Here is a 25,761-nt window from a genome sequence, read left to right as displayed (position 1 = left end):
AATTGTAGAAAATCCTTGCCAATATTTTGAAGATTCCTATCCAATCAAATAAATGTTTCTACGTCCCCCCCCCCCCCCTCCCCTCCCAAATTACTTCTAGAGTTACCAAAGATTCATTCCAATTTGTCAAGGATAGAGTTACCAAAAAAACTCGCCATTTGGAAGAGAAATTCTCTTTCTCTGGCAAGCAGAATAACTCTAATAAAAGCTTCTGCTAATATGGTACCTCAATTTATCATGAGATCATTCAGGTTGCCTAGTGGAATAATTAAGGATATAAATAAGGCTCAGAAAAAGAATTCTTTGGTCTAAAGTCGATGATAGGAAACCTTTGCATCTTTTAAGATGGAGCAAGGTCTGTTACCCTAAGATTTTGGGTGGCCTCGACCTAATTAATTTAAAATGGGCTAATGAAGCTAATTTAGCTAAACTGGGATGGAAGATTCTTAGAGATGAAGATAATTTATGGGCTAAGGTTGTAAAAGGAAAGTATTTAAAAGGAGAAGAATTTTTAAATGTTAAAATTAAGAAGAATATTTCTTGGGCCTGTAGGGGAATTGTTGAGTCAAAAGACCTTTTGAGGGAAGGGTATGGGTTGGGTTACTGGAAATGGAAACTCTGTTAATTTCTGGAAAGATAATTGGATTGGTAATGAGGTTTTGGTTGAAGGCCCTGATCTTGTACCATATAAGATGGAAAACCTAAAGGTTGGGGACTTTATTGACCATGAGAAGAAGATGTGGAATGAAAACAAGATCCGTTCGGTGGCCTCTCAAAGTTCTTGGGATAAGATTAGATCTATATTTATTCCTACTGAGGATAAAGAAGATATGTTTGTCTGGAGATTGAACCCATATGGTGTTTTTTTAGTCAAATCAGCCTACGGAATTAAATGTAACTCAATCTCTAATAGAGATTGTGAGTTTAATTGGATCAATTTGGTTTGGAAGGTTAAATGCCAACCAAAATTAAGATTTTTCCTCTATCTTTTACTTAATAATAAACTTCCCTCCAAAATTTCTTTATGTTGTGTTCGATTTGAAAGAAAAAGTAGGGAAACCTTTACAAATCTTGTATAGGCTTCCTTATGTTTCCCTTCCTTTTCCTACCATTTCCTTCAAACCAAACATAACCTTAAAGAAAAGAGGGATGAACATTGATGGAGAATGCTATTTTTGTGGGGAGTAAGAGGACATTGACCACATTTTTAAAAAGTGCAATATGGTTAAACAAGTTTTGAAGACAGTAAACAATGGTTTAGAAACTCCCCTTGAAACTGATAGTTTGAGTGAGTGGTGGTATAGAGTGCACGAGGCTGATGTCAAACTTAACTGTAAGATGAAGGAAAGATGTGTTATATTATGGCAAGTATGGAAGAACAGGAATTCCAAAATTTTTTCAGATAAACCAGAATCCCCAATTACTATTATTGAGAGAGCGACAAAAGAATTTGTGGAATACTATGACCTTTTTGAAAAAACTAAACAACAATTTGAGATCAAAAAGTGGAAGAACATAGTTTGGACCCCCTAAGGATGGAAGAATAAAAATTAATTTTGATGCATCTAGACTTCTAAATGGAATGTGTGCGGTTGCTGCTGTGGCTCAAGATCCTCTCGATAAGATTGTGGACTTCAAGGGTTACTTGATGGAATACTCATCCATAAATGTTGCTGAGGCATGGGCGATGTGGGAGGCACATAACCTTGCTGCCAATTTCAAGAATTCAAAGCTGATCATTGACGGGGACTCCAAGCTGGTTATTTCATGTCTAAAGGGAATTGCTTCCCCTCCTTGGAACCTCAAGACCATCATCCAGGAATGTTTTAGGGAAAATTCGTGATTAGTACCCTATACTTTGGGTCTAGTGCCACTTTGGTCTCCGAATTTTAAAATGTGACAATTCAATACCCGAACTTTCAAAATGTGTCAATCTAGTACCTATCGCTAACCAATCCGTTAACTAGCCATTAAGTGACATTTGAACATACACAAATGCCCTTTTGAGTGTCATTTAATTTTCTTTATCAACCATCCACATGTTGATGAAAATGAATAGTCTCAAATCCTTGCCCCTTCTATGCAAAAAAGTTGGGGTTACGTCTCAGTGAGCATTCTGCTGACCCCAATTTTCTTGAATAGAAGAGACAAGGATTTGAGACTGCTAATTTTTTGTCAATGTTTGGATGGTTGATAAGGAGAATTAGATGACACTTGAAGGGTATTTATGTCTTTTCAAATGGAACTTAACAACTGGTTAACGAACTAGTTAATGGCAGATATTAGATTGACATGTTTTGAAAGTTCGAGTACTAAATTATCGCATTTTAAAATTTGGGGACTAATGTGGCACTAGACCCAAAGTACAAGATACTAATATGGAATTTCCCAATGCTTTAAGACTCAAGGATCATCTTGAAAGTGACATCAACTACAAGCATGTCAATAGGAAGGCAAATCAAGTGGTGGATTGGATTGTTAAGAAGGCTCATATGCTCTAGGTCTTTTCATCTTAATTTCTATAACCTTCCTTGTGAGTTTAGTTTCTATCCATAGGAATGAACACAACACATCCTACCATACATTGAAAACATCTCTTATACTTATAAATTATTATTCACCGGAAATGTTACAATGCATAGTGAGATGTTCATGTCGGAGTGAGCCGTTCTGTGTGAGGAGCATATCCCAGTCCGACTTAGCGGGGACGTGCTGCCTCCGGCTTCTCTATCTAGCACATCCATGCTTTTCATAAAAAAAATATTAAAAAATAAAAAATAATAGATTCCCTTGCACATAGTACATCGCCCTCCTCTCCACTGTTTTAATTCACAAAATAATTCCTCTCCCGAAGTTTACCCCATCGTCTTGTTCCCTCCCATCTCCTCTCTATATACGCAGAAAAGGGGTACGTTACATACATGAAATTCGGTAAGGAATTTCGAACCCACTTAGAAGAAACCATTCCAGAGTGGAGGGACAAATTCTTGTGTTACAAACCCTTAAAGAAACTTCTCAAGCACTTCCCTAGCTCCCCTGATTCACTGGTCCTCGACGATCTTCTTCGCCATCATCGCCAGATCATCGACGGTGCTCCTACTGATGGCGATGTCTCCACTGATGACACTGAGAGAAACAAACCCTGGATTGGTCTAGAAGAATGGTTCGTCAGGATTCTCGATGAAGAGTTGGAAAAGATCAACGATTTCTACGTCGACAAAGAGGAAGAATTCGTCATTCGTTTACAGGTCTTTCATCTCTCTTTTTTTTTTTCATGTTCTTCCCTTTCTTTTTCTCCGAAACTAATCCTGAAAAGTGCATTCTGTTTTTGTTTATTGTTGTGGGGAATTGTGATTGCATTGATTATCGGACAACTCAATCTCATCGTGTTGTGTGCTACTCTCATGTTTTTTGGTTTGCTAACGAACAGATGAGGATTTTGTTAGTTATCAAAACTTAGATTACAATTTAAGGTACATTCCCATTGGAGTCAGCTACCAAGTCCCTTGAATTAGTCCAGCCTTAAACTTACAACCGCCTATGCCGGATGGGCAATACTCCAATGCAATAAATCACTATTAGCTCCACTTCTTGCCAGAGAGTCCGCTATCTCCTTAGCTGATTTCGAGCTGAACGAAGACCAACGCAATGAATCAATGCCGGTGCATCCACTGGCCTTCTCATTTCACATCCATCCAGTTACCACTTATGACTCTCCTTACATTTCTACATTAGAGTCGCTTGGGAAGAAGTAATCTCAGCCTTAGAGGAGTGAGAAGAGCTCAGCTAGAATGGAATTTCCTTCTCCCAAAGGAGTTCAACTCAACCAACTAGATTGACAAGTAGGGTTTTGTTTGACAACATAATTCTTGAGTGGTTGACATCCAGATGCCCTTTTCCTCAATTTTAAGCATTTTCCAATAAATTGAGTGGTGTTGGCACCCAATCCAAGTTTACTATTGTCTGAACTGTTAGTGGGTAATCCATGATGATTTTTTTTTTTTTCTTTTGATAGGAGTAATCCATGATGACTGTGTATACCTACTTTGTTATAGATATTAAATACCCATGCCTTCTTTCTGTTTGAGCCTTTTATCCTGATATGGTTGTTATATAGGAAGGGACTAGTGAGCATGAGGAGCCTCTTTGTATCTTTGTTGTGCCTTCCTTGATCTTGTAATTATCTGATACATTATTGTTTCTGATTATGCTTTTCTATTGCCAATGATCATCTCCATGCCTCAGTGCCAGAATGAACTGAAATGTACATTCAGATTCTGGTGCTTGATAGAATTTTTATCTTCCCCACAATTTGGGGTTCAGGGGTTAGTAAACATTTTCCTTACTTTCTTGCAAAAACAGCTCAGAGAATTTGTACTAATGTAAAGAAAGGTTGCAAGATGTGAAAGTCATCTTGCTAGGGGAACCTTTTTAAAAGCCATCTTTTCCACCTTTCTCATTTACTTCCTCTCAGTGTTTTCATCTGTCAACAGGCACAAGGAACTGCATTTCCTAGCTGCAAAGGATTTTCCTTTTGGAATGGGCAAGAGAAATCACTTGGTGAATTGTGAGATTGTTGATGAGCACATACAGGAGGTTTTGAGCATCATTTCTCAAAGGAACTAGGCACAACTAAGCTAATGAACATGGAGATCTCCATTGGGAAAAGTTCATTTTGTAGGGATAAATTTCACGATGTCTTCTGAAGGCCACACCCCTTAATTGACTACAAAAGCTGTGGCTTTGATGTGCCAAGTAATATCAAGCATCAGAAAAAAATGGAAGAGATTTGTGAAGGAGTATTATTTGGATAGACAGCTAGAGTTCCAGGTTGGTCAAAGAAGGATGGATGAAACTTTGAGCTTCCTGAAATTGTGCCATTGGAGTAGAACTGACATCTAGTTTATCCATGATTGCTGGATGGGTTGACTTTGACAGATCAAAACATGTCATGTGCAGAAAATTCAAGGCAAAGGTAGACATGAAGAGAAAACCTGTAGAGATGAGGTGCTGAGTTTGAGGAATTAGTTAATTGATCAGTCCCATGAAACATGAAGAGAGAACTTATAGAGATGAACAGCCTTTCTTCTGAACAAAATTCTTGTAATGCTTGGAGTCTTTAGAACAATGTCGCTAAATAATTCCTATGGGTGTTGTGGAGAAAAGCTGTTTTATCTCCACAACACCCTATTCTTCCGAACAAAGCAAGAGGTTGGGAGGACTAATTTGTTTTGGGCTAGGTTGTAATTATTCTTATGGGTGTTGTGGAGATAAGCTGTTTTATCTCCTCTTTTTTCTGTACTCCTTGCAATATTCTTATTAATATTTAATGAAAAATTCTGTTATTTATCAAAAAAGAACAATGTCATTAAACCACCTCCAAGACTTCAAGTGATCAGTCTCCTAGTTTCTAGATGATTTCTAGGTGGGTTGACTTTGACAGATCAAAGCAGGTTATAGTAAATTACCTCCAAGACTCTAATTGATCAATCTCCTCCTGGTTTCTACATGATTGTAGGTGGATTAAGTTTGACAGATCACTGCAGGTTATGTGCAGAAAACTCAAGGAAAAGGCAGACACATGAAGAGAGAGACCTGTAGAGATGAACACTTTATTCTTAAACAAAACTCTTGTATTGCTTGGGGCTTGAGAGAGACCTTTAGAACAATGTACTAAATCACCTCGAAGTCTCCAAGTGATCAATCTCATCCTAGAGGGCTTGAGGGAAAGCAAAATTACTCCTATCTCATATTGCTCACTTATCCATTCAACTGATATGGACAAACTGTATTTTGTGTAGAGACTATGGGAGTTAAGTGTGTGTATTGTATTGTATTACTATAGTCTTGTTGTATTCTATCATGTTTATTTCTTTTCTTTATATTTTTTCCCTGTAAGGGTATGCTTGTAGTTGTACATAATATATTTTTGGCTCTTTGAGTGTGGGGGTCGACTCATTCTCTTGACACCCCATGATTTGTTTCTCTTGTGTTCTCCCTTCGAACCCTAATCTCAAGTGCTGAGTGGACTGTCAATGGGTCAGGTCTGGTTCAGGACAGGGTAGAACTGCCCTGAACCAATAAGAAAATTCCCTGTCTCTGTCCTGAACCAGACCTTATAGGGTATGTAATTTTGGTCCCATAACGGAATCAATTAGTAATCAGGACAGTTGGGTCTGACACGATAAGGCCTGCTTATATCTAATCATCTGCAAGAAGACTTGTAAAAAACAGTGCCAAACCTGATAAAAGGCAACGACAAACCTCTTATTTAGCTAGTAAAACATTAGTTATGTTATAATAAGATAACCACTAAACCTGAAATTTTAACAGACCTTGGTTTGAAAAGATGTTTCGTAAGCTAAAATAACAAACCTGTTTATAAGCTTAAATAACAGACTGTAACCAATAAAACCTGTTTATAACAAACCTGAAACCGATTTATAGTCAACAACTTACAAGTTAAAAAACCAGCAATCTCCCTTTAAAATACTGACAATCATTCATACACCACAACAAGTCCAAATCATTTAACCAAGACCAATCGTTTAACAATTTCTCAACAACTTAAACTTTCAACAAATTCCGATATAGAAAGTTACAATTCATTCAACCATAAATTCATGAATCCGATAACCACAAGTCCAAATCAAAATCTCCAATTCTCCATAAATCCAGCAACTATCACAAATCCAACATGTCCAAGTCCAATCGTAATTTCCCAAGTCCCAATCTAATCATTTTTTTTACCCAATCCTACAAAAAAGAACAATCAAGATTATATTCATATACTTATAGTAAAAGATGAGAATAAAAGGTTTATGTCTCATTGAGTCATAGTTAGTTTCATACCATTTTCTAATGATCAAACTCCATTAAATCTTGTTCCCATTGAGTCATTGTTAGTTTCATACCATGGTGAAATTCTAATGTTAGGTTCAACTCTCATTCTTTCTCATTCTTACCCAAGATGAAATTCTAAGATTGAAAAAAATGAGTAGAAATGGGAAGAATGAGAAAATATTACTACGAACCTAACACTTTTTTCCTAAAAATGATTTTTTTCCAGCAAGAATGAGAGCAAAATTTGTAACCAAACTGGTTACAAATTTTATTCTCACTCATTTTTTTCATTAATCAAAATAATAACATATATTGGTATACATGCAACACTCAATGGCAAATATATATCATGGAATCATGCGGACCCCACATAAATAGCACAATATGAAAAAGGACAAAAAACTTGAGAAGCTTTTGCATTTTGTTGCATTAAAAAAGTATACAAAATGAAATGAAGCAATATATAACATCAAAGTGAGTAATATAAAGAAGTATAAAATGTCTATCAGTTTCACTAAATTTATTTATCAGTGTTGGAAATTGTTCATATCCATGTTTATTGACCAACGGGTTAGCATATCTGTGTAGCTGCACTGCACCCTGTTTTCCTATTGAAATCCCTCTGGATTTATTTATTCTTGGTCGATAACAGAAATCTTTATTAATGAATAATACTTGTGAAAATTAATTACAGAAAATGGGGAGGTAAACTATCTTAACTCCTGTTAAGTCCTTAAACTTGCTGGACTGGGAGCAGATTATTAAGATACTCCCAGTCACAGCTTAAAAAAAAATAATAATAAAGAAGAGAAAAGGGCTTTTTTATAAGCCCAATCAATCCTATTGGTGGGCTGAAACATTTTAACAAAGAAAGGGGCCTGTAGTCTAGTTTAGTGAACAGGCCCCAAGTTATTTGGGCTTATTTATAATGCAATAAGCATTTAATGGGCCTGCAGTAGAGCCCATTTAGTGGAACAGCAGGCCCTAGAAGAATAAATCCATTTTAATTAATTTCTTGTGAGGTGTCCCACTTATTTACGAGGGGATGCCACTTGTCCTATTCTAACAAGAGGACTATTTTCCCCCCCTTTAACCACTTGAAGTGGGGGGACACATGTCACCCTAGGGGAGAGAGTTATTTTCCCTTCTCTAACCACTTGAAGTGGGGGGACACATGTCACCCTAGGGGAGAGAGTTATTTTCCCTCCTCTAACCACTTGAAGTGGGGGGACACATGTCCCTAGGGGAGAGAGTTATTTTCCCTCCTCTAACCACTTGAAGTGTGGGGGGGGGGCACTTGTCACCTTAGGAAGAAGGAGTTATTTTCCCTCCTCTAACCACTTGAAGTGGGGGGACACTTGTCACCTTAGGAAGGAAAAGTTTTCTTTTCCCTCCTTAACCCATTTTAAGTGGGGTGACACTTGGCACCCTAAGAAAAGAGGAGTGGGGAGTTACTTAACCACCTCCCTCCTCTATATAAACCCCTCTCCTACAAGGAGAAGGGGCTAAGGCCTTTTTTGTTGGTTATTACTAATTGATTTGCAGGATTTCTAGCATTAAGAAACAAGTGGGAAGAGAAAAGAGAAGAAGATTGGTGTGGAGAGCATAAAAGAAAAAGGAAGAAGAAGGTAGGGAATCTTGTGTTCTTCCTACACCTCTTCAATATGATACTCCTTGTGCTTCTCACATGAGATGGAAGCCCATATTCTATCAATTCCTCTCACTCCTTTCTTTTTTCCTTTTATTTTTTTCTTTTCTTCCTTGTTTCATATTGAAATACATGTAAGGAGACAACCATCTACAGCCTTGTTCATGAAACTTGGCTGATTATGGTTCCTTACAATCTACTAGCCTATGTGTGAGGGGAAAAACCATCTACAGCCTTGGTCATGAAACTTGGCTGATTATGGTTCCTCACAGCATGATAATGCACACAACCATAATTTAAAGGCCATTTGTAGCCTTATTGATGAAACATGCTTTTTATAATACCTATTTACTTGTTATGCATACAATGTTTGTTTCTTTATATGCTGGTTTTCTCTCAAATAAAGAGGGAATATATACCAGAATTTTCAAAGGAAAATTCTGTAGAAAATTCATACTTAGTTTAGTCTCTATTCATTGGTACTTCTGAATCAGAATCAAAAGGTTTTCTCTGCCCCTAGCAGAGATGTAATTAAGGGAATATCTACATGATTTCCCGAATGGGGATTACTCAAATAACAAAAAACCCAGTTATTAGTCTAATTGGGTGAATTATGTTATGTGAGAAATTATACTAAAAAAACTTTTCCACTAACATCTCCCCAACATCAAAATGACAACAAAATACTAAAAATGTGCCCAAAACAAAGAATCCTTAGCCACCCCTTGCTTAGCTAACCCCTCAGCCATTGAGTTAGCACTTCTCTTCACCCAGCTGTATTGCACCTCTAAGTCCTTACATAGCCAATTAAATTTTTTCTTCTCATTTCTGTAACTCCACAAGCCACTGATATCTCCTTTCAGCCACCTAATCACCACCTTCGAGTCCCCCTCAATCACTAAGCATCTGATGCTTAATTCTCTTGCTCTTTGGATTCCTTCAAGAACTGCTAGAATTTTGGCCCTAAGAGAGTCACCCTCTCCAATTGGCTCAGAGAACATGGCAGTAATATACCCCTCCTCATTCCTAAAAACACCCCCTATCCCAGAAGGCCCTGGATTCCTTAAGCTACATCCATCAAAATTCAGTTTTATGAATCCGGTGGGAGGGGGGGTCCAAGTGGGACTATAGTTCCTTTTATACATAGCAGTAGTAGTAACCTCTTTCCACTTTCTCAGCAAGTCTGCCATAGAGAATTCAGAGAATATCTCCATTGGTTTCAGCCAATGAGAAACCCTTGAAAGTATCAAATCTGTTAGGTTTTCTGTGGTTCTTTCCTTATTTGAAAAAAATCGTGAATTTCTTTCTTCTCAATTGACCAACACACTGCAGCCCTAATGCTTCTCCACATAATCTTCCCCCTTTTCTTAGGTCAACTAAAGAAAGAAGGAGAAAACAAGCATTGCACACTCACGGGGGGATTCCAATTATACCCAAAAAGGGAAAACACTCACTCCCAAACAGTCTTAGTAACTGGAGAAGTAACCATAATATGATAACCCGTTTCCCCATCAGCTTTGCAAAGAATACACCTATTGGGAAGTAAACAGCAGTTGGGCCTCTTTCTTTGAAGCAAGTCGTTTGTGTTAACTCTTTCTAGGAAAATTTCCCAACAAAAACTACCAACCCAAGGAGGAATGGGTTTGCTCCAAATCTCTTTAACCGCGAATGACAACCCAAGTGGAGTAGTAGGTTGGACTAATGTCTCAAAAAACGAAGCACAAGAGAAAGAGTTGGATGAAGAAGGGGTCCAGATTCTGGTGTCTCCCTTACTGGGGTTCAAGAAAACATTTTCAAGGATGGTTAGCAAAGATGACATACACCCCAAATCTGTATCCCTTATTGCCCTTCTCAACCCTAGATTCCACCCAAACCCAGAAGAAGAATCAGAAGGAACTAAGAAGGGGGAAATGGGTTCATTTTTCAAATTTGACAAAGCAAACAATGATGGAAATTGGTCTTTCAGGGGTAGGTCCCTAACCCAAATTTGCTCCCAGAATTTTATTCGATTACCGGAATTCAAATCGTACCTAATCCAAGGGGAGAAAACTGGAAGCAGATCATGAATGGCTTCCCAGGGGGATGCGGCAGTAGTCCTTGCCAAAATTCCAAGATCCCAGTCATTCTCATCCAGCCCATGTATACTAGCTACAATCTTCGTCCACAATTTGTCCCTTTCCAACGGGAATCTCCACAACCATTTCCCCAATAATGCCATATTCCTTTTCCTGATATTCCCAATCCCAATCCCCCCTAGCTTCTTGCTCCTATTTATCACTTCCCACCTCACCCTATGGTCTTTCTTCTCCACTCCTGGTTCCCATAAAAAATCCCTATTAATTTTTCCACCCTGTTGGAGACCTTTGTAGGAATCTTGAACACTGACATGAAGTAAACAGGAAGGTTGGAAAGGGTAGACCTAATCAAGGTGATTCTCCCCCCAAGAAAGATAATTTTTCCTCCAAGAAGCAAGCCTTTTCTCAAATCTCTCTACTACTGGGTTTCAAAAGCTTTCATTCTTGAAGTTATCTCCTAGGGGGAAGCCCAAATAAGTGATAGGCCACTCCGAGATAGCACACCCTAACACACTTGCACAATCACTTACTTCCCTTCACTCCAAATTCACTCCCACCACACAACTCTTATCGAAGTTCACTTTAAGATTAGACATCTGCTCAAAGAGTTGTATTGTTAGTATTAGGTTTCTGATTCATCTTATATCCCCACCCTCACAAAATAAGATTGTGTTATCTACAAACTGCAAGTGTGTAAGTGGTACTTTCCCCCTTCCGACTCTCCATCCTCTTATTAAGTCTCTAGAATCGGCTCTATGTATCAGTCTCCCCAGGACATCTGCAATCAGAGTACAGAGAAAGGGGGGAGAGCGGATCACCTTGTCTTATTCCTCTCATGGCCAGAAAGAAATCCACCGCAGTTCCATTCACCAATATCGAGTAATGGCAACTCCTGATACAACCCCAGATCCATCTACACCATCTGTCTCCAAAGCCAAAACTTTTCATTACCTCCACCAAGAAGGACCAGTCAACTAGGTCATAAGCCTTCTCTAAGTCTAGTTTGCAATTCACTCCCATTTTCTTGGATTTCCTAAAATTCTCTAAGCTCTCATTTGCAATCAAAATTTGATCAGTGATATGCCTTCCCTTCACAAAAGCTCCTTGGTTGGGTTTGATAATGGTTGGAAGAACTTTCTTAATTCTTAGAAACAAGACTTTTGCAATTATCTTGTACAGACTATTCACCAAACTAATCGGTCTGAAATCCCTTGGATGTGATGCCTCTTTCTTCTTAGGGACCAATGCAATGAATGTGGAGTTTAAACCCGGATTAATGATTCCCTTCCTGTGAAACTCCTCAAAAACCAACACTAGGTCCTTCTTCACAATATCCCAACAATCATGATAAAATGCCATTGTAAATCCATCTTGGCCTGGAGCTTTCGTTCTATCCATTGAAAATACCGCTTCCTTTATCTCCTCTAAGTCAAAGTTTTTCTCTAACCCCACCCTGGTTTCTAAACTAAGAGTTGGCCATTCCAGCCCCTCCACCCAAATGAGGCCTTCCAAAAATTGATTTAAAATGGGTTGCAAAAGCCTCTGCTATTTCTGCTGGTTGGGAAAGAACAGGTCCATCAACTTCTAGCTTAGAAATGATATTCTTCCTTCTTCTAGTGTTTGCCACAGAGTGAAAAAATCTAGTGTTTCTGTCTCCCTCCTTTTCTCTGTCTTCTTCTCCAAAAGAACCCCTTTCCTCCTTCAAGTCCAGTTCCTCAGTTTGCTCCATTAAAATCTTCTTTCTTTCCTCCACTCTTCCAAATTCCAGACGGTTCCACTCCTTTATTTGAGATTTTAGGAATTGAATCTTTTTGTGGAATCTCATTCCCTTCCATTCAACTGACAGATTGTGTTGTTCCCACCATTCTTTGATCTTCTCTATGAATCCCGGATGAATCAACCACATATTCTCAAACCTAAAGGGAGCAGGTCCACCTCCTCTTAAGTCCTCCTTACACAACACTATAGGCCAATGGTCTGAAGTGAGTCTAGGGAGTGCTCTAGAATTTAGGTTCCCCCAATGCTCTTTCCAATCTGTTGAGAACAAGAATCTATCTAACTTAGAGCAGATTGGGTTAGATTGAAGGTTGGATTAAGTGTAGAGGTAAAGGCAGTAGTTTTCCTATTACCCTTTTTGCACTGTTCAACCATTAATTCAACAAATATCCTTTCCTCCTTTCATGACCATTTGGCATTGTCTTTTGTATCTTTAGATGTACTATGTGAAATATCTATAACAAAACAAATAAAAGAAATTTGCATTTCTATGTGACATCTATTACACAAAAATGCATCCATACTACTTGCTTACAAGGAGATTTAAAGATAAATGATTCATCTCAATATACAAGCAAAAATATAAAGCTGCTTATTTGTTGAAAGACACTATTTTGCAGGACCATTTGGTAGAGAGTTGATTGACCTAGGAACCTAATAAGAATGAGTAGTTCATTTTGGATATCAAAATACCTTGCCTCTCTGTCAAGATTTAAAAGAACAGACAAAATAAAGAAAGAAAACCTTGCTTTGCTGATATTGTAGAACAGTCTACAGTGCTTACTGACTGTCCATATCCTTGATCCATCATATGATAACCAGCAGTGTTTGTATCCTCTTATAGGCCATAAACACTGCTACTCTTAGATTCTGTATCAGTAATAAGAGTTTGGCACTTCAGCTGTTGCTGAATCCTCTCTGCTGGAGGGTCCTGCATATGGTAGCATTACCCTACTGGCAGTGTCTCTAAATACCAGTTCCTGATGTCCCTGGGTTACCTTGGAAACAACCATCTTTCTGATTTGATATCTGGTTTATTGTTTATGTACTGTTTGTGGGCCAAATTTAAATTTTAAAATATTGATTATTTGATATTCATGATATCCTCTCTTCTTTTCTTCTAGCCCAAAAATAGAACCTAGGCCCCCTATTCATTCATATCAGCAAGAAGTGAGGTCCATAAGTATCTTCTACTTCCTTGCTTCCATTTCAGAGATCACCTTGTTTAGTGAGACAGATTTTATGATAAAAAACAATGGATCATAAACTAAACCCAAGTCAGATCTGACTTTTTTGGTTGGGTTCAGGTTAATTAACCCGGTGATTCAGTATCAAAGCAATGAAAGTTCAATTCAGACCCGAATTAATCACACCCCTAAAAAATTCCTCGAAAACTTTAAAATGCCATCTTTTAATATCTCCCAACAATCTTTGTAGAAAGCCATAGTGAAACCATTAGGGCCAGGAGCTTTAGCACTATCCATAGAACAAAATGCATCCATTATTTCTTCACTATCAAATCTTCTTTCCAACCATCTCTGAGACTCCTTTGAAAGCTTGGGAAATCTGAAATGGTCCACAAAAACTTGGGAAATCTCACTCTGTTGGCCACTACTCATCCCATTAACCTTCAACTTTGACACAAAGTTGCTCTTTCTTCTTCCATTTGCCAATGCATGAACAATTTTAGTGTTCCTATCACCCTCCTTAATCCACTTGCTCCTATATTTCTGACTCCAATTGATTTCCTCCTTTAGTAATAACTTCTCTAGTTCCTTCTTCAAACTCCATCTTTCATTCCTATCACTTTCCTCCATCAGACCAGCTACTTCCTTTCCATCCAACTCTTCAATTACTAGAGAGATAATATGGTGGATCTTAGAAAAGAAAGGGGTTCCAAATAGGTATGTAGACCTAATTAAGGATATGCATGAGGGTCAACAACCAATGTTAGAACACCTATGAGTGAGACATGGGTCTTCACCTAGGTTCAGCACTTAGCCCTTGTTTATTTGCATTGGTCATAGATGAATTTCTAGAGAATCCAAGGGTTATGCCTTTTGGATCTTTTTGTCATTAATTTTGGCTGGGAGTACTGTTGTATCATACATTTTTTTTGATAAATTAATAATTTTTTAAATATTAAACTTTAAAGCATTACAAGCATCCCCTGGAGAGACACGAGGTGCAGCCTCTCCCTACAAAGTTTCACTTTACATCTTACAATTAAGCCCAACACAGAAAATATAACATCCCTATTCACCCCGTGTTTAGCTAAACAATCAGCCAAAGCATTAGCCGACCTCCTCACATTCCAATTCCTTGTTAACCCTTTGAATTTCTTGATTTCATTTTGATAGCACCACATTACAGTCCTCAGTTCTTTCAACCACCCCACTAGCAACTTGAAATCACTTCCATATTCAAATTGTGCAATCTGGACTCCCACCAAATCAGTAAGTAGTGCAGTTCTAACAGAACCCTCTACTCTCACTAGTCCTGAGAACAAAGCACTGATATTCCCTTCTTTATCTCTTAGGGCCTCCCATTCCAGATGGACCCAGGTTGCTTGGGTGCTCCTATCAAAGTTCAACTTCTAGTGTCCTTCATCATCCACACTGAATCTACCTTTGGCTTTGTAGAAGAGCTTCTTACCACCACAGTCCAATTCCTCCAAATATTATCAAAATTGGCCAAAGATGTCTATAGTTCTTGTCCAATATGTAACTCTAATCATCATCCCAGCATTTCTTTCTTCCCAAATAGTCCAAATCAGTGCTGTCCTCCTGCATCTCCACATAATTGATGATCCTTCCCCTTTTTTCAGGCCAAGCAAACATTGATGGATCAAAAAGCATATTAACCTCCATTGGCAAATTCCACCTCTAGGTGTGGTCATCTTTAGACATGCACATTTCAAATTTGTTTTCTCTTTGTTCAAACTGCTCTGACAGAATTTACTAAACATATTCAGGAGGTGAGCTTGAACTGCTGAACAAGGAAGGAGCTTCTCCCTCAAGAAGCTTTTGTTTATCTTTGTTGGGCACCTCCTTAACATTAACATTAGGGGAAACGAGAGGGAAGAGGGGGAGGAGACAAATTGTTCAGCTCTTGTAGAAAGAATAAGAAGAGAACAAACCACTAGGGCAATCTGATTCTTTTTTTTTTCAAAAAGATAAACCTTCATTGATCTGGTAGACACTGCATACATTATGATGAGCCAGGAGGATATCCATAAGGTGTTTGATGAATTTTTTAACAGAGGAGTAATTAATCTAGGTCTAAATTCTACCTTCATCACTTTGATTCCAAAGAAGGTAGGAGCATTACATCCCAAGGACTTTAGGCACATTAGTCTTGCTCATAGTCTGTATAAAATCATTGCCAAGGTGCTATCTAGAAGAATTAGATCAATGCTTCCTTCTATTATTTCTTTAAATCAAGGGGCCTTTGTACAGGATAGGCAGATCTTGGATCAAATTCTTATTGCCAATGAGAGTGTGGAGGAGCTAAAGAGATCTAGAAAGAAAGGATTGGTTTGCAAGCTTGATTTAGAGAAAGCCTATGATTTGGTGGACTGGGATTTCTTAATGGAAGTAATGAGGAATTTTGGCTTTGGAGATAAGTGGTGTAAGTGGATCAAGGGTTGCATTAGTACCTGTCATTATTCACTCTTGGTTAATGGCATAGTGGTTGACCACTTTCCGGCCATCAGAGGTATTCGACAGGGGGATCCTCTTTCTCCTTTCTTGTTTACTCTAGTGGCAGAAGTGCTGGGTATTCTTTTTCAGAGAGCAGATTTGAGTGGTTTGGTGTGAGGTTGGAGAGTGGGAAGAGAAAGAGTACTTGTCACTCATTTGCAATTCACTGATGATACTGTTCTATTCTGTGAGGGAGGTGATCTGAGTTGGGTGAGAAATATGAAGGAGGTGATACAAGTATTTGAGAAAATAATAAATTTGAAAGTCAACTTCAATAAGACTTGTGTAGCAGGTATCAACATGGAAGATGAAGAAGTTCATGAATGTGCAAGAATTTTGGGGTGTGAGGTATGCCAGTGGCCTATGACCTATTTGGGTCTACCTTTGGGAGGCAACCCTAGAAGTGTGAATTTTTGGAACCCAGTGGTGGATAGATTTTCAACAAGGCTTGCCTCCTGGAAAAGGAATTACCTATTGATGGGTGAGAGAATTACTTTGATCAAATCAACATTAGCAAATTTGCCAATTTACTTCCTTTTGGTCTTTAGGAAGCCTATGAGGATTTGTAGAAGGCTAGAGAAGGTAATGAGGGACTTTTTATGGGAACCAGGTGAGGAGAGGAGGGATCATAGGGTGAGATGGGAAATGGTGGTTAGAAATAAGAAGTTAGGGGGTCTAGGAATTGGGAATATTCAGAAGAGGAATACAGCCTTACTGGGTAAGTGGCTATGGAGATTTCCGATGGACCAAGACAAACTGTGAACAAAAGTGATAACACCTTGGAAAGCCATCCATACCATTCTTCCTTGTTTTCTACCCTTCATAAGGTACAATTTGTGTTCTGGAAATATGGTGAGATTTTGGGAGCATGTGTGGGTAGGGGAGACACCTCTTAAAGATCAATTTCCTTCCCTTTTCTCCCTTTCTAGGTACAAAAACTTAATTGCCTCTTCTTTAGTTTCTTCCGTTGGCCCAGGGCTTAAGATTAATTGGGATTTGAGTTTCAGACGAGGCCTTAGAGATTTTGAGATGGATTTGATGTTGTCCTTGATTCAGGTTCTCAAAAAGGTTTTTTTAGATCTGATTTAGGGGGATTCCCGAATTTGGACCCTCTCTTTTTCTGGCTCTTTCAGTTGTGCCTCCTTTTTCAATGCCCTGGCCCACTCTTCCGTTGCTCTTGCCTCACCCTTCCCTTCTAAAGAAGTGTAGGGAAGACCGGTCCCACCTAGGGTTGGAGCACTCTGTTGGGAAATCACTTCGGAAACAATTAATACTTGCGGTCTTCTTCAAAAAAGAAGCCTTTTTGGTGCTTGTCCCCGCACTGATGTACCCTTTGTAACGCTGATGGTGAGTCTTGTTCTCATTTACTTATATCCTGCCCTTTTATTTCTTCTATTTGGTAGTGGTTTCTCTCTTTATTTGGTTGCAAGTGGACTCCTCCATCAAGCATTTGTAGTCTCTTCGCCTACGCAGTTGGTTGCCGGATCAAAAAGAGGGGAAAAATCTTGTGGAGATGTATTAAAGCAGCAGTTTGTTGGACAATTTGGGAGGAAAGGAACCAAAGGATATTTGCTGAAAAAGAATGAAGTAGGGACACAATTATAGAAGTAATTTCATTGAGGGTAGCACAATGGGTAAAAACAATGAATCTCTTTGGAGATGTTTCAATAGAGACCATCATGAATAATTGGCAGGAGATAGCAGTCTTGTCTCCCAGTAGACTGAATGTCCTTCCGATGTGGACCCCTCCGATGGAAGGCTTTATCAAATTCAACTTTGATGGGGGCAGTGATGGAAACCCAGGGCCATTAGGGGTTGGTGGTGTGTTCAGAACAGAGGCAGGTTCAGTTATATCTCTTTTTTCTAGACCAATTGGAGTTGGAGACTCTTTGAGAGCAGAGCTTCAGGCCCTCCTGGAGGGGGTAAAAAGGGCTAAGGAGTTGAATATAAATAAGTTGATTATTGAAGGAAAGTCACAAGTGGTAATTGGTTGGATAGAGAAGCCGAGAAGGCAAACGACAGGTTATGGGCTTACATTAATGAAAAAAGTCATTTCAAGTGGCTAACTCAAGGAATGGATGTGCGTGTCCGGTGGGTTAAAAGATGTGCTAATTCATTTGTAGATGCTTTGGCCAAACAGGGGGTGGGAAGAAGCCATTTGTTTTGGGCTACTATGTAATCTTATTGTTGGGGGGGTGGTAAGAGGGTTTACCTCTCCCAATCTTTGTATTTTAATCTTTTTATAATTTAATGAAAGTTTCCTGTTACTGATAAAAAAAAGAATGATGATGAGCCAGGTTCCATATTTTGCATATATATCTATATCTATATATACTCATTTATACCTTTCACGACTTATTGAGAGTCTGCCAAAAGAGTCACTGTTCTGAATTTCAGTGATACAGCTTTCCTGAGGCCGTAGATAGCTGCCCACCATTAAGCTTGAGCGCTTGATGAAGCCTTAATTCTTCTGCTTGTTGCACATAAAACAGATTGATCGTGTTAGAATGATAAAACCAATGCCAGCTGTTTCTGATGTTGGATTGAAAGAACCATTGACATATATGTAGGCTTCAGTTTCTCCATACCATTTCCATTCAAAACGTGTCATCCACATACAAGAGGAGAATCGTAAGACCCTGGAGTCTTTTCCTAACAAAGAGAGTAACCAGAAGCACTCTGGTTATGGAACTTCCACATACTATAGTTGGTTCCATCAAATTTCACAGGAATAATACCTTTCTTTTCAGCTATTTTAAATGAATAAAACAACACTGGGAGTAAAGTAGCAGCACTGACATTTATATTTCAAGGTTGTTAACCACTTTACTTAATTCAGCAACAATTTAAATACTGAAAGTAGTATCACTGCAACCCAAACACAGGACTTTCTCAGAAAAAAAAAAAGAATTTTAACATCAAGGTTGAAGTAAGCAATGCAGATAAACAGTAATGAAATCTGGTCCAGAAGATATATATGATCAAATAACTTCAGTCGGACAACTAGCAGAGATAAGCCATCCTATAGAGGAATCAAAATCCTCCAAGAGATTACTCAGAGCAAGACCAACCAGATTGTATGCTGTGTTGACAGTCCAACCCAAGTGTATCAGGACTGTTGAACTGAGGAGAGGATTAAAAAACCTCCCGAACTGATTATAAACTCCTATCAAGTAACTGAAAAGTGAGGATACCCTAGGGCAGCACAAAATCTATGGTACCAAGGATAAACAACAGTTGATTGAGAAACAAAGGGATTCAGCAACCTGACATGGGAGGTTTTCCCGAAAGGGAATTACTCTGTGCATTTCAAATCGGCCACCAAGTGATTTCAGATGAGCAGCTTGAAGAGGAATGGAGTATGTCGTTTGAACTCCTCAGTCTGAAGTAATAGCAGCCTGGAATTGAGTGCTTGAAGCTTGCATGAATACTTGGGAATGACACAGTCCAGAGAAGGAAGAAGAAACCTACTTCTGCCCTGGAGAGAAGATCAGAACTCCTCCAAAACTTGTCTAATCTTAAAGAAACTTTCTTGTGAGTAAAACAGGCCTGGGCAACACATCGGATCAAGTTTCACTTCAAGCAAATGCCTTCCAAGAGGGTTCTAAGAAGCTTTCTCTTGCTGAAATTGCAGAACAGAGTAACCTAGGGTTAGGGTTGATCAATACAGCCCTATCTTCAGTCAATGCACCCAGAAATCAGCAGCCCTTGAGAGATTAGTGAGTGAGCATGGAGCAAGCCCAGATTATAGAGCAACCTGCTCGGATACCATGCCACACAAACAGTTCAGAGAGAGAGAGAGAGTGAATATTTACAGAAAAAGCCCTTGCAGGACTAAAGAAGAAAATAAGAAAATAAGAGATACAATACAAGGACTACAGTAATATAATACATCATTGGGACTCTTCACATTTGATACATCCTTTTGTCCTTCACAAGCTCTCCATTTGTAGCACTTATGATTTTGGTTGGTGGGGGTTTCAGCTGGCTTCACTCCCAGTTTCCCTATCCCTTTATGCAGGTAAAGTACATATTTCTTTTATAATATAAAAATCCCATGTTTATTCCTAAACAAGGTTCAGAATTTAGATACGATATGCCTGATATGGGCTGGGGCGTATTGCATCATATAATAATATGCCCAATCATCAAATTTTGAAAAAATAGAAGGAAGCACAAGATTTGAAGTCTTGATAGTTGATACACCCTATCTGGCGTATCAAAAGCTTGGACCTAACAACTTTAATGCCCAAAAGTATCAAAGTTCACCTAGGTCCTTTTTCATGAGAGTCGGGCAATATTTATCTAGAGATTGGATGAGAAGGTAGGACTTAGGAGAGACTTTTGCTTCTACCTCTTCCAGTTGGCCAAAGAAAAGGGGAAGATTATTATGGAGATGCACAAGGGCTGCTGCTTGCTGGATAATTTGGGAAGAAAAGAAACTTAAGAATTTTCTTAGAAAAGGAGAGAAATAGAGAAGCAATTGTTGAAGCCATTACCGTTAGAGTGGTCCATTGGGTGAAATCTTCGGACATTTTTGGAGATATCTTTACAGATGATCTGCTTAGAAAGTAGAAGAAAGTGGCTGATTCAGGCCCTCTTAACGCTGTTGTTAGCCCCATTTGGTGTCCACGTTCTTGTGGTTTCATTAAGCTAAATTTTGATGGAAGCAGTGAGGGGAACCTTGGTCCTTCAGGCATTGGAGGAGTATTCAGAAATGAGGAAGGAAAGATCGTTGCTTTGTTCTTGGGTCCAATTGATGTAAGTGATCCCTTAAGGGCCGAAATCTTAGCTGTAATGGAAGGTGGACAAAGATTCAAGGAGCTGAACGTTTGAAAGCTGATTATTGAAAGAGATTCATAACCGGTGATGGGTTGACTGCAAAAGAAGGAAGATGGTTTTTGGAGCTATGCTAATGAAAGGAGATTTAAGTTTGCATCACAAGATATGGAAGTAAGGTTGCAGTTGGTGAAAAGATGTGCTAATTCTTTTGCTGATGAACTCGTGAAACAAGGGGTGGGAAGAGATCAATTTTTTGGGCTTTATTATAAACTTGGCTTTCTTTTGGGGGAGAGTTGGAGAGCTTATTTCTTCCTCTCTTTGTTCTGTTGTACTTTCTTATTATGAATTAAGTGGTGATAAAAAAATGTGGCACTGTTGAAGGGAAGGGAATGATAGGAATTTGGACCGTCAGACTGAGGTTGGGAATAAGAAAAGCTGTTGAAGAAAGCTGAAGTCAAAAAGCATAGGATTACGATACAAGAGGTTTGCATTGATTCTACAAAGTTGAATCATTAAATTGTAGCTATGAAGTTATGAATGCTTCATACTGTGTAGAAATGCAATCCTTTCTTTCAATCATTCTTCATTAATCATCAAAAAATGTCTTGGCATTATCTCCAAGTAGTACTACAAGTATTTTGCATGTCCATGATGTGGATGACAAAGTTCATGCTTTACTATTTCTTATAAAAAAGTTCATGCCTTGCTATTATGAAGGCCTTGTATCCATTGGAGTGAGCACAAATGCAACTGTGATTTTTTTTGTTGTTTATGTAATTATGTATTTTTTTTATTGTGGCTTGATTGAATTTGCAATAGGAGCTGAAGGAAAGAATTGAGAGTGTGAAGGAAAAAAGCAGTAAAGATGGAGTTTTTACATCAGAGAATGAGTTCAGTGAGGAAATGTTGGATATCCGTAAAGACTTTGTCACTATTCATGGGGAGATGATTCTTCTTAAAAACTACAGTTCCCTTAATTTTACAGGTAGATTAAATATTTTATCTACATCTCTTAGAAAAGTTTAAGTGCCCAATTGGGGAGGACATGTAAAAGGATTGGAAAACATCAATACCTGCTGAGACTTCCTGTTCATTCCTACCTTACAGGACTGGTGAAAATTCTGAAGAAGTATGATAAGAGAACCGGGGGTTTGTTGCAGTTACCTTTCACACAGCGTGCCCTCCATCAACCTTTCTTCACCACAGAACCTCTCACAAGGCTAGTCCATGAGTGTGAAGCCAATCTGGAACTTCTCTTCCCACTCCAAGCAGAGGTCATTGAATCCAGTGCACCACCTCCACAAGATCAGATGGACTCTCTATGCAATGATACATCTACCCTGCAAGAGACATCCTCTCTCAGTGAGGATACTGTGGACATTTATCGTAGTACACTGGCTGCAATGAGAACCATACAAGGCCTCCGAAAGGCAAGCTCTACCTACAATCCTTTGTCTTTGGGTTCATTCTTTTACGGTCAAGATGATAGTGCCGGTTCTGTAACATCCGAGGACTCTCCTTCCAACTCATCAACCACCTTGCATAACAGGGATGATAAGGATCAAGAGATATCACGTAAAAATTAGTAATTGGATTTTGCATAAATAAGTCTTAGTTTCAAGACTTGTGAATGTTCAAATTCTTAGTCATAATGATTAATGAGCTGCTTGCCAAAGATTGTAACATTAATTCCAATTCTCAAGAAAACAGGACTTATCTTTGAAGATGTTTCTGGATGTATAAATGTTAGCAATAAATATGGGTTCTGTAATTGATTTGAATTGGGTGAGAATTAATCTCTTGTGACCATAAATCTTGACACAACAATTCAGCCGATTGTTAATTTTTCATTTTGCACAGCTTTTAAAGGTTGAAACAAAACCTCAATGAAATCACTTGTTAGTTGTTCAACGTCCCAGCCTCTCTTTTGTTATTATTATCCAAAATTTAAAAATGTGTATTATAATTTATAAACACTGAAGAATAAAAATAAATTATAGGATTATTGGTTTGAAAGCAATCACTCAATCGACGGTTTTTTGAACAAAGTCAATAGGTAGTATATTTTAACATGTTAGGGGTAAACTCAAACCAATGTTTTAAAAACGGACCCGGAACCAGACCATAACCGCTTTGGCCATTGGTTTCTGGTTCAGCGGTTCAACCTAATTAGTAAAATGGTTATATTACATTATTAAAAAATTAATAATTAATCAAATAATTAACTTAGATTTATTATTTTTTATTTAACTTAGATTAATGAACTAAATACTTAAACCTCTCCTATACTTCAACTTAACTTAATTAACCCAATTTGCTTAATTTAGTTAATTTCCTTATTTAACTTAATTGACTTATTTTACATGATTACATGTGTCATACTTCTTTTTTATACAGATTTGTAAGTGTTCAGAGTAAGTTTTGTCTAATTGTGGACAAATCACTCAAACCTTAACTTCTACATTTTTTTATCATATAATTGATGCTTTTTCACTGTTAGTGTTTAGTTTTATTGTTATTGAATGCCATATATTTTATTTTATAGTCCCAAACCTACTTCATGTTATATATTTTATTTTATATTTACAAATGCCATGATTCCTTCTATATTTATGTTATATTTATTTGCCAATTAAGATAATACAAATTTATGTACTAATAACTTGTAACTAATAATACTTAAATTACTTCGGTTAAGTTAATTCAATTAAATTAGTTTGATTACCATAACTAAAAGTTTGAACACAATTTTACTTTTTTAAACTAAATCAGTCAACATAATTTTGCTTTAACTTAATTTCTTAAAATTAGCTTATTATTACTTAAACCTCCCCTAAGTTTTGATCTGTGCAAGAACCCTCCTCCAGTTCTCAAATAAATATGTAAATACACCCCTTTTGTTTAATTTCTTGAGATAGAGATGTTAAAATTATGGCAATTTCACTTATTTACCTTATGTAGCCTAATTTATTTAATGTACTTAGGGTATTTTTGTCAAATAAATGGTTTGGAAATTAAGTATTTATTTCATAAGCAATTCTTTGAATAAGTATTTATCAGGGTTTGGGGCGCCTTTCCCAAACAACTTGCACTTATTTTAAATACTACTTGATTACAATGTTTGGTGAGCCGCTTAACCAATAAGTACTTGTATTTGCACAAATAACAATTATGACTTTAATTTAATAAATACATGTATATATTGTCTTATGAATATTATATTAAAACATTTTGATGAAATGTCAATTCTAACCCTCACAATACACATGTGGCATTATTAATAATTTATTGGGAAAATTCCTAATTAGTACCTTGTACTTTAGCTCGAGTGACAATTTGGTCCCCAAACTTTAAAATGTGACAATTCAATACTCAAACTTTCAAACTGTGACAATCCAGTACCCGAACTTTCAAAATGTGACAATTCAGTACTTGCCATTAATCAGTCCGTTAATCAACCGTTAAGTGACATTTGAAAAGTTAAAATGCCCTAAGAATGCCATCTAATTCTCTTTATCGAATATCCCAACATTGACAACAAAATGAGCAGTTCCAAATTCTAGATTTTTCTAAACAGTCATAAACTTTTTTGAATAGAAGAGGCTAGGATTTGGGACTGTTAAATTGTTTTGTCAATGTTTGGATGGTTGGTAAAGAGATTTAGATGGCATTCGAAGGGCATTTTTAACTTTTCAAATGTCACTTAACGGCAGATGAACAGTAGGTACTGGATTGCCACATTTTGAAAGTTCGGGTAAGGTTCAAAGTATCGACACGTATCAGCCGATACGCATCACTTCAAGACCTCTCCGATACACCCCTACAGTGGGTGTATTAGGGGTCTGACCGGTTCAGGGGGTGGATGAGCTCTAAACTGCCCCCCTGAACTGGTATTGAAAAAAATAAAAAAAAGTAAAAAAAGAAAGGTATCGATTTGCCCGATACGCCCCTACTGGTGTATCGGATGTATCGATATTTTGAACCTTGAGTTCGGGTATTGGATTGTCACATTTTGAAAGTTTGGGTAATGGATTGTCGCATTTTAAAGTTTGAGGACCAAATAAATTGTCACTCGAACCAAAGTACAGGTACTATCCGGAAATTTCCCTAATTTATTTTATTTAACAAAATACAATACAAAATCGAATAAAACAATTACAACCCTCAACTATTACTACTCTACTACTACTATTAAAGACATCCATCTGAGCAGCACTAGTTTAATGGGTAAGGCTTCTTCTATTCGAACTTCCCTCTAGTATCTTTGACCGTTAGGAAGTGGTGACTCCATTGTGTCGTCTTATCGTCTTAGGGGATGCGGTGGTAGCGGTAGTGGGCCACCAGATGCTGGAGGGGTTTGTGAATGAGGAGAGGAGAGGAACTGCTTTAGTGGCAAGGGCTCACTTGGTACACGAAGCGCGACTGGAGACTTGAGGGACTGGAAGTAGTGGAAGGAGAAGATATCAAGGAAGAAGAGGATGTCGAGGGGGAGCTTAGTTGAAGTTGCTATAGGGGTCGTTGCGGTGGCTATGGATGCAAGTTTTTCTTCTGCTCTTCTCTACTTCTTGTACCATGATTATTAGTACAACGTCCACATCCACCGTTGCTGAAAGCCCTCCCAAATGAGCATTTTGTATATCATACCCTTTTAGCATCATATAAGTTGCCTATATGTAATATGTATCTATTCTACATTCTTAAAACACAGTTGTCTATGTCAATATTCTTCTTCTACCTTCCCTATTGTTTTATTGTAATATTCTAATTTTTTGCATTTTTTAACATGCTCTCTATCATCTCACGTTCTCAATCACCTGAAATATTTTCCCCTCTTAAAATTTTTCCTAAACTTTCTCACATTGTCAATAACATCATCTAACATTTTCTTTTAAATCTCTCTCTCTCTCTCTATCTCTTTTTATATATCTTCATATCT

At 37.9% G+C, this 25,761-nt stretch overlaps 1 protein-coding gene across 1 annotated transcript; it reads left to right on the top strand.

The window, feature by feature from the left end:
- The first annotated feature begins 2,489 nt into the window (after positions 1-2,489).
- Positions 2,490-22,638, top strand: SPX4 (SPX domain-containing protein 4). Its single transcript, XM_010247093.3, has 3 exons — positions 2,490-3,248; positions 21,645-21,810; positions 21,933-22,638. The coding sequence occupies exons 1-3, from the start codon at positions 2,922-2,924 to the stop codon at positions 22,409-22,411; spliced, it is 972 nt and encodes a 323-aa protein (XP_010245395.1). The 5' UTR covers positions 2,490-2,921; the 3' UTR covers positions 22,412-22,638.
- Positions 22,639-25,761: the final 3,123 nt, after the last annotated feature.

The sequence above is a fragment of the Nelumbo nucifera genome, chromosome 4 (assembly GCF_055504915.1).
Source record: "Nelumbo nucifera cultivar China Antique chromosome 4, China Antique-T2T, whole genome shotgun sequence".
Lineage (NCBI taxonomy): Eukaryota > Viridiplantae > Streptophyta > Magnoliopsida > Proteales > Nelumbonaceae > Nelumbo > Nelumbo nucifera.
The sequence above is the reverse complement of the archived record's forward strand: the minus strand, read 5'-3'. Positions and strand labels throughout refer to the sequence as shown.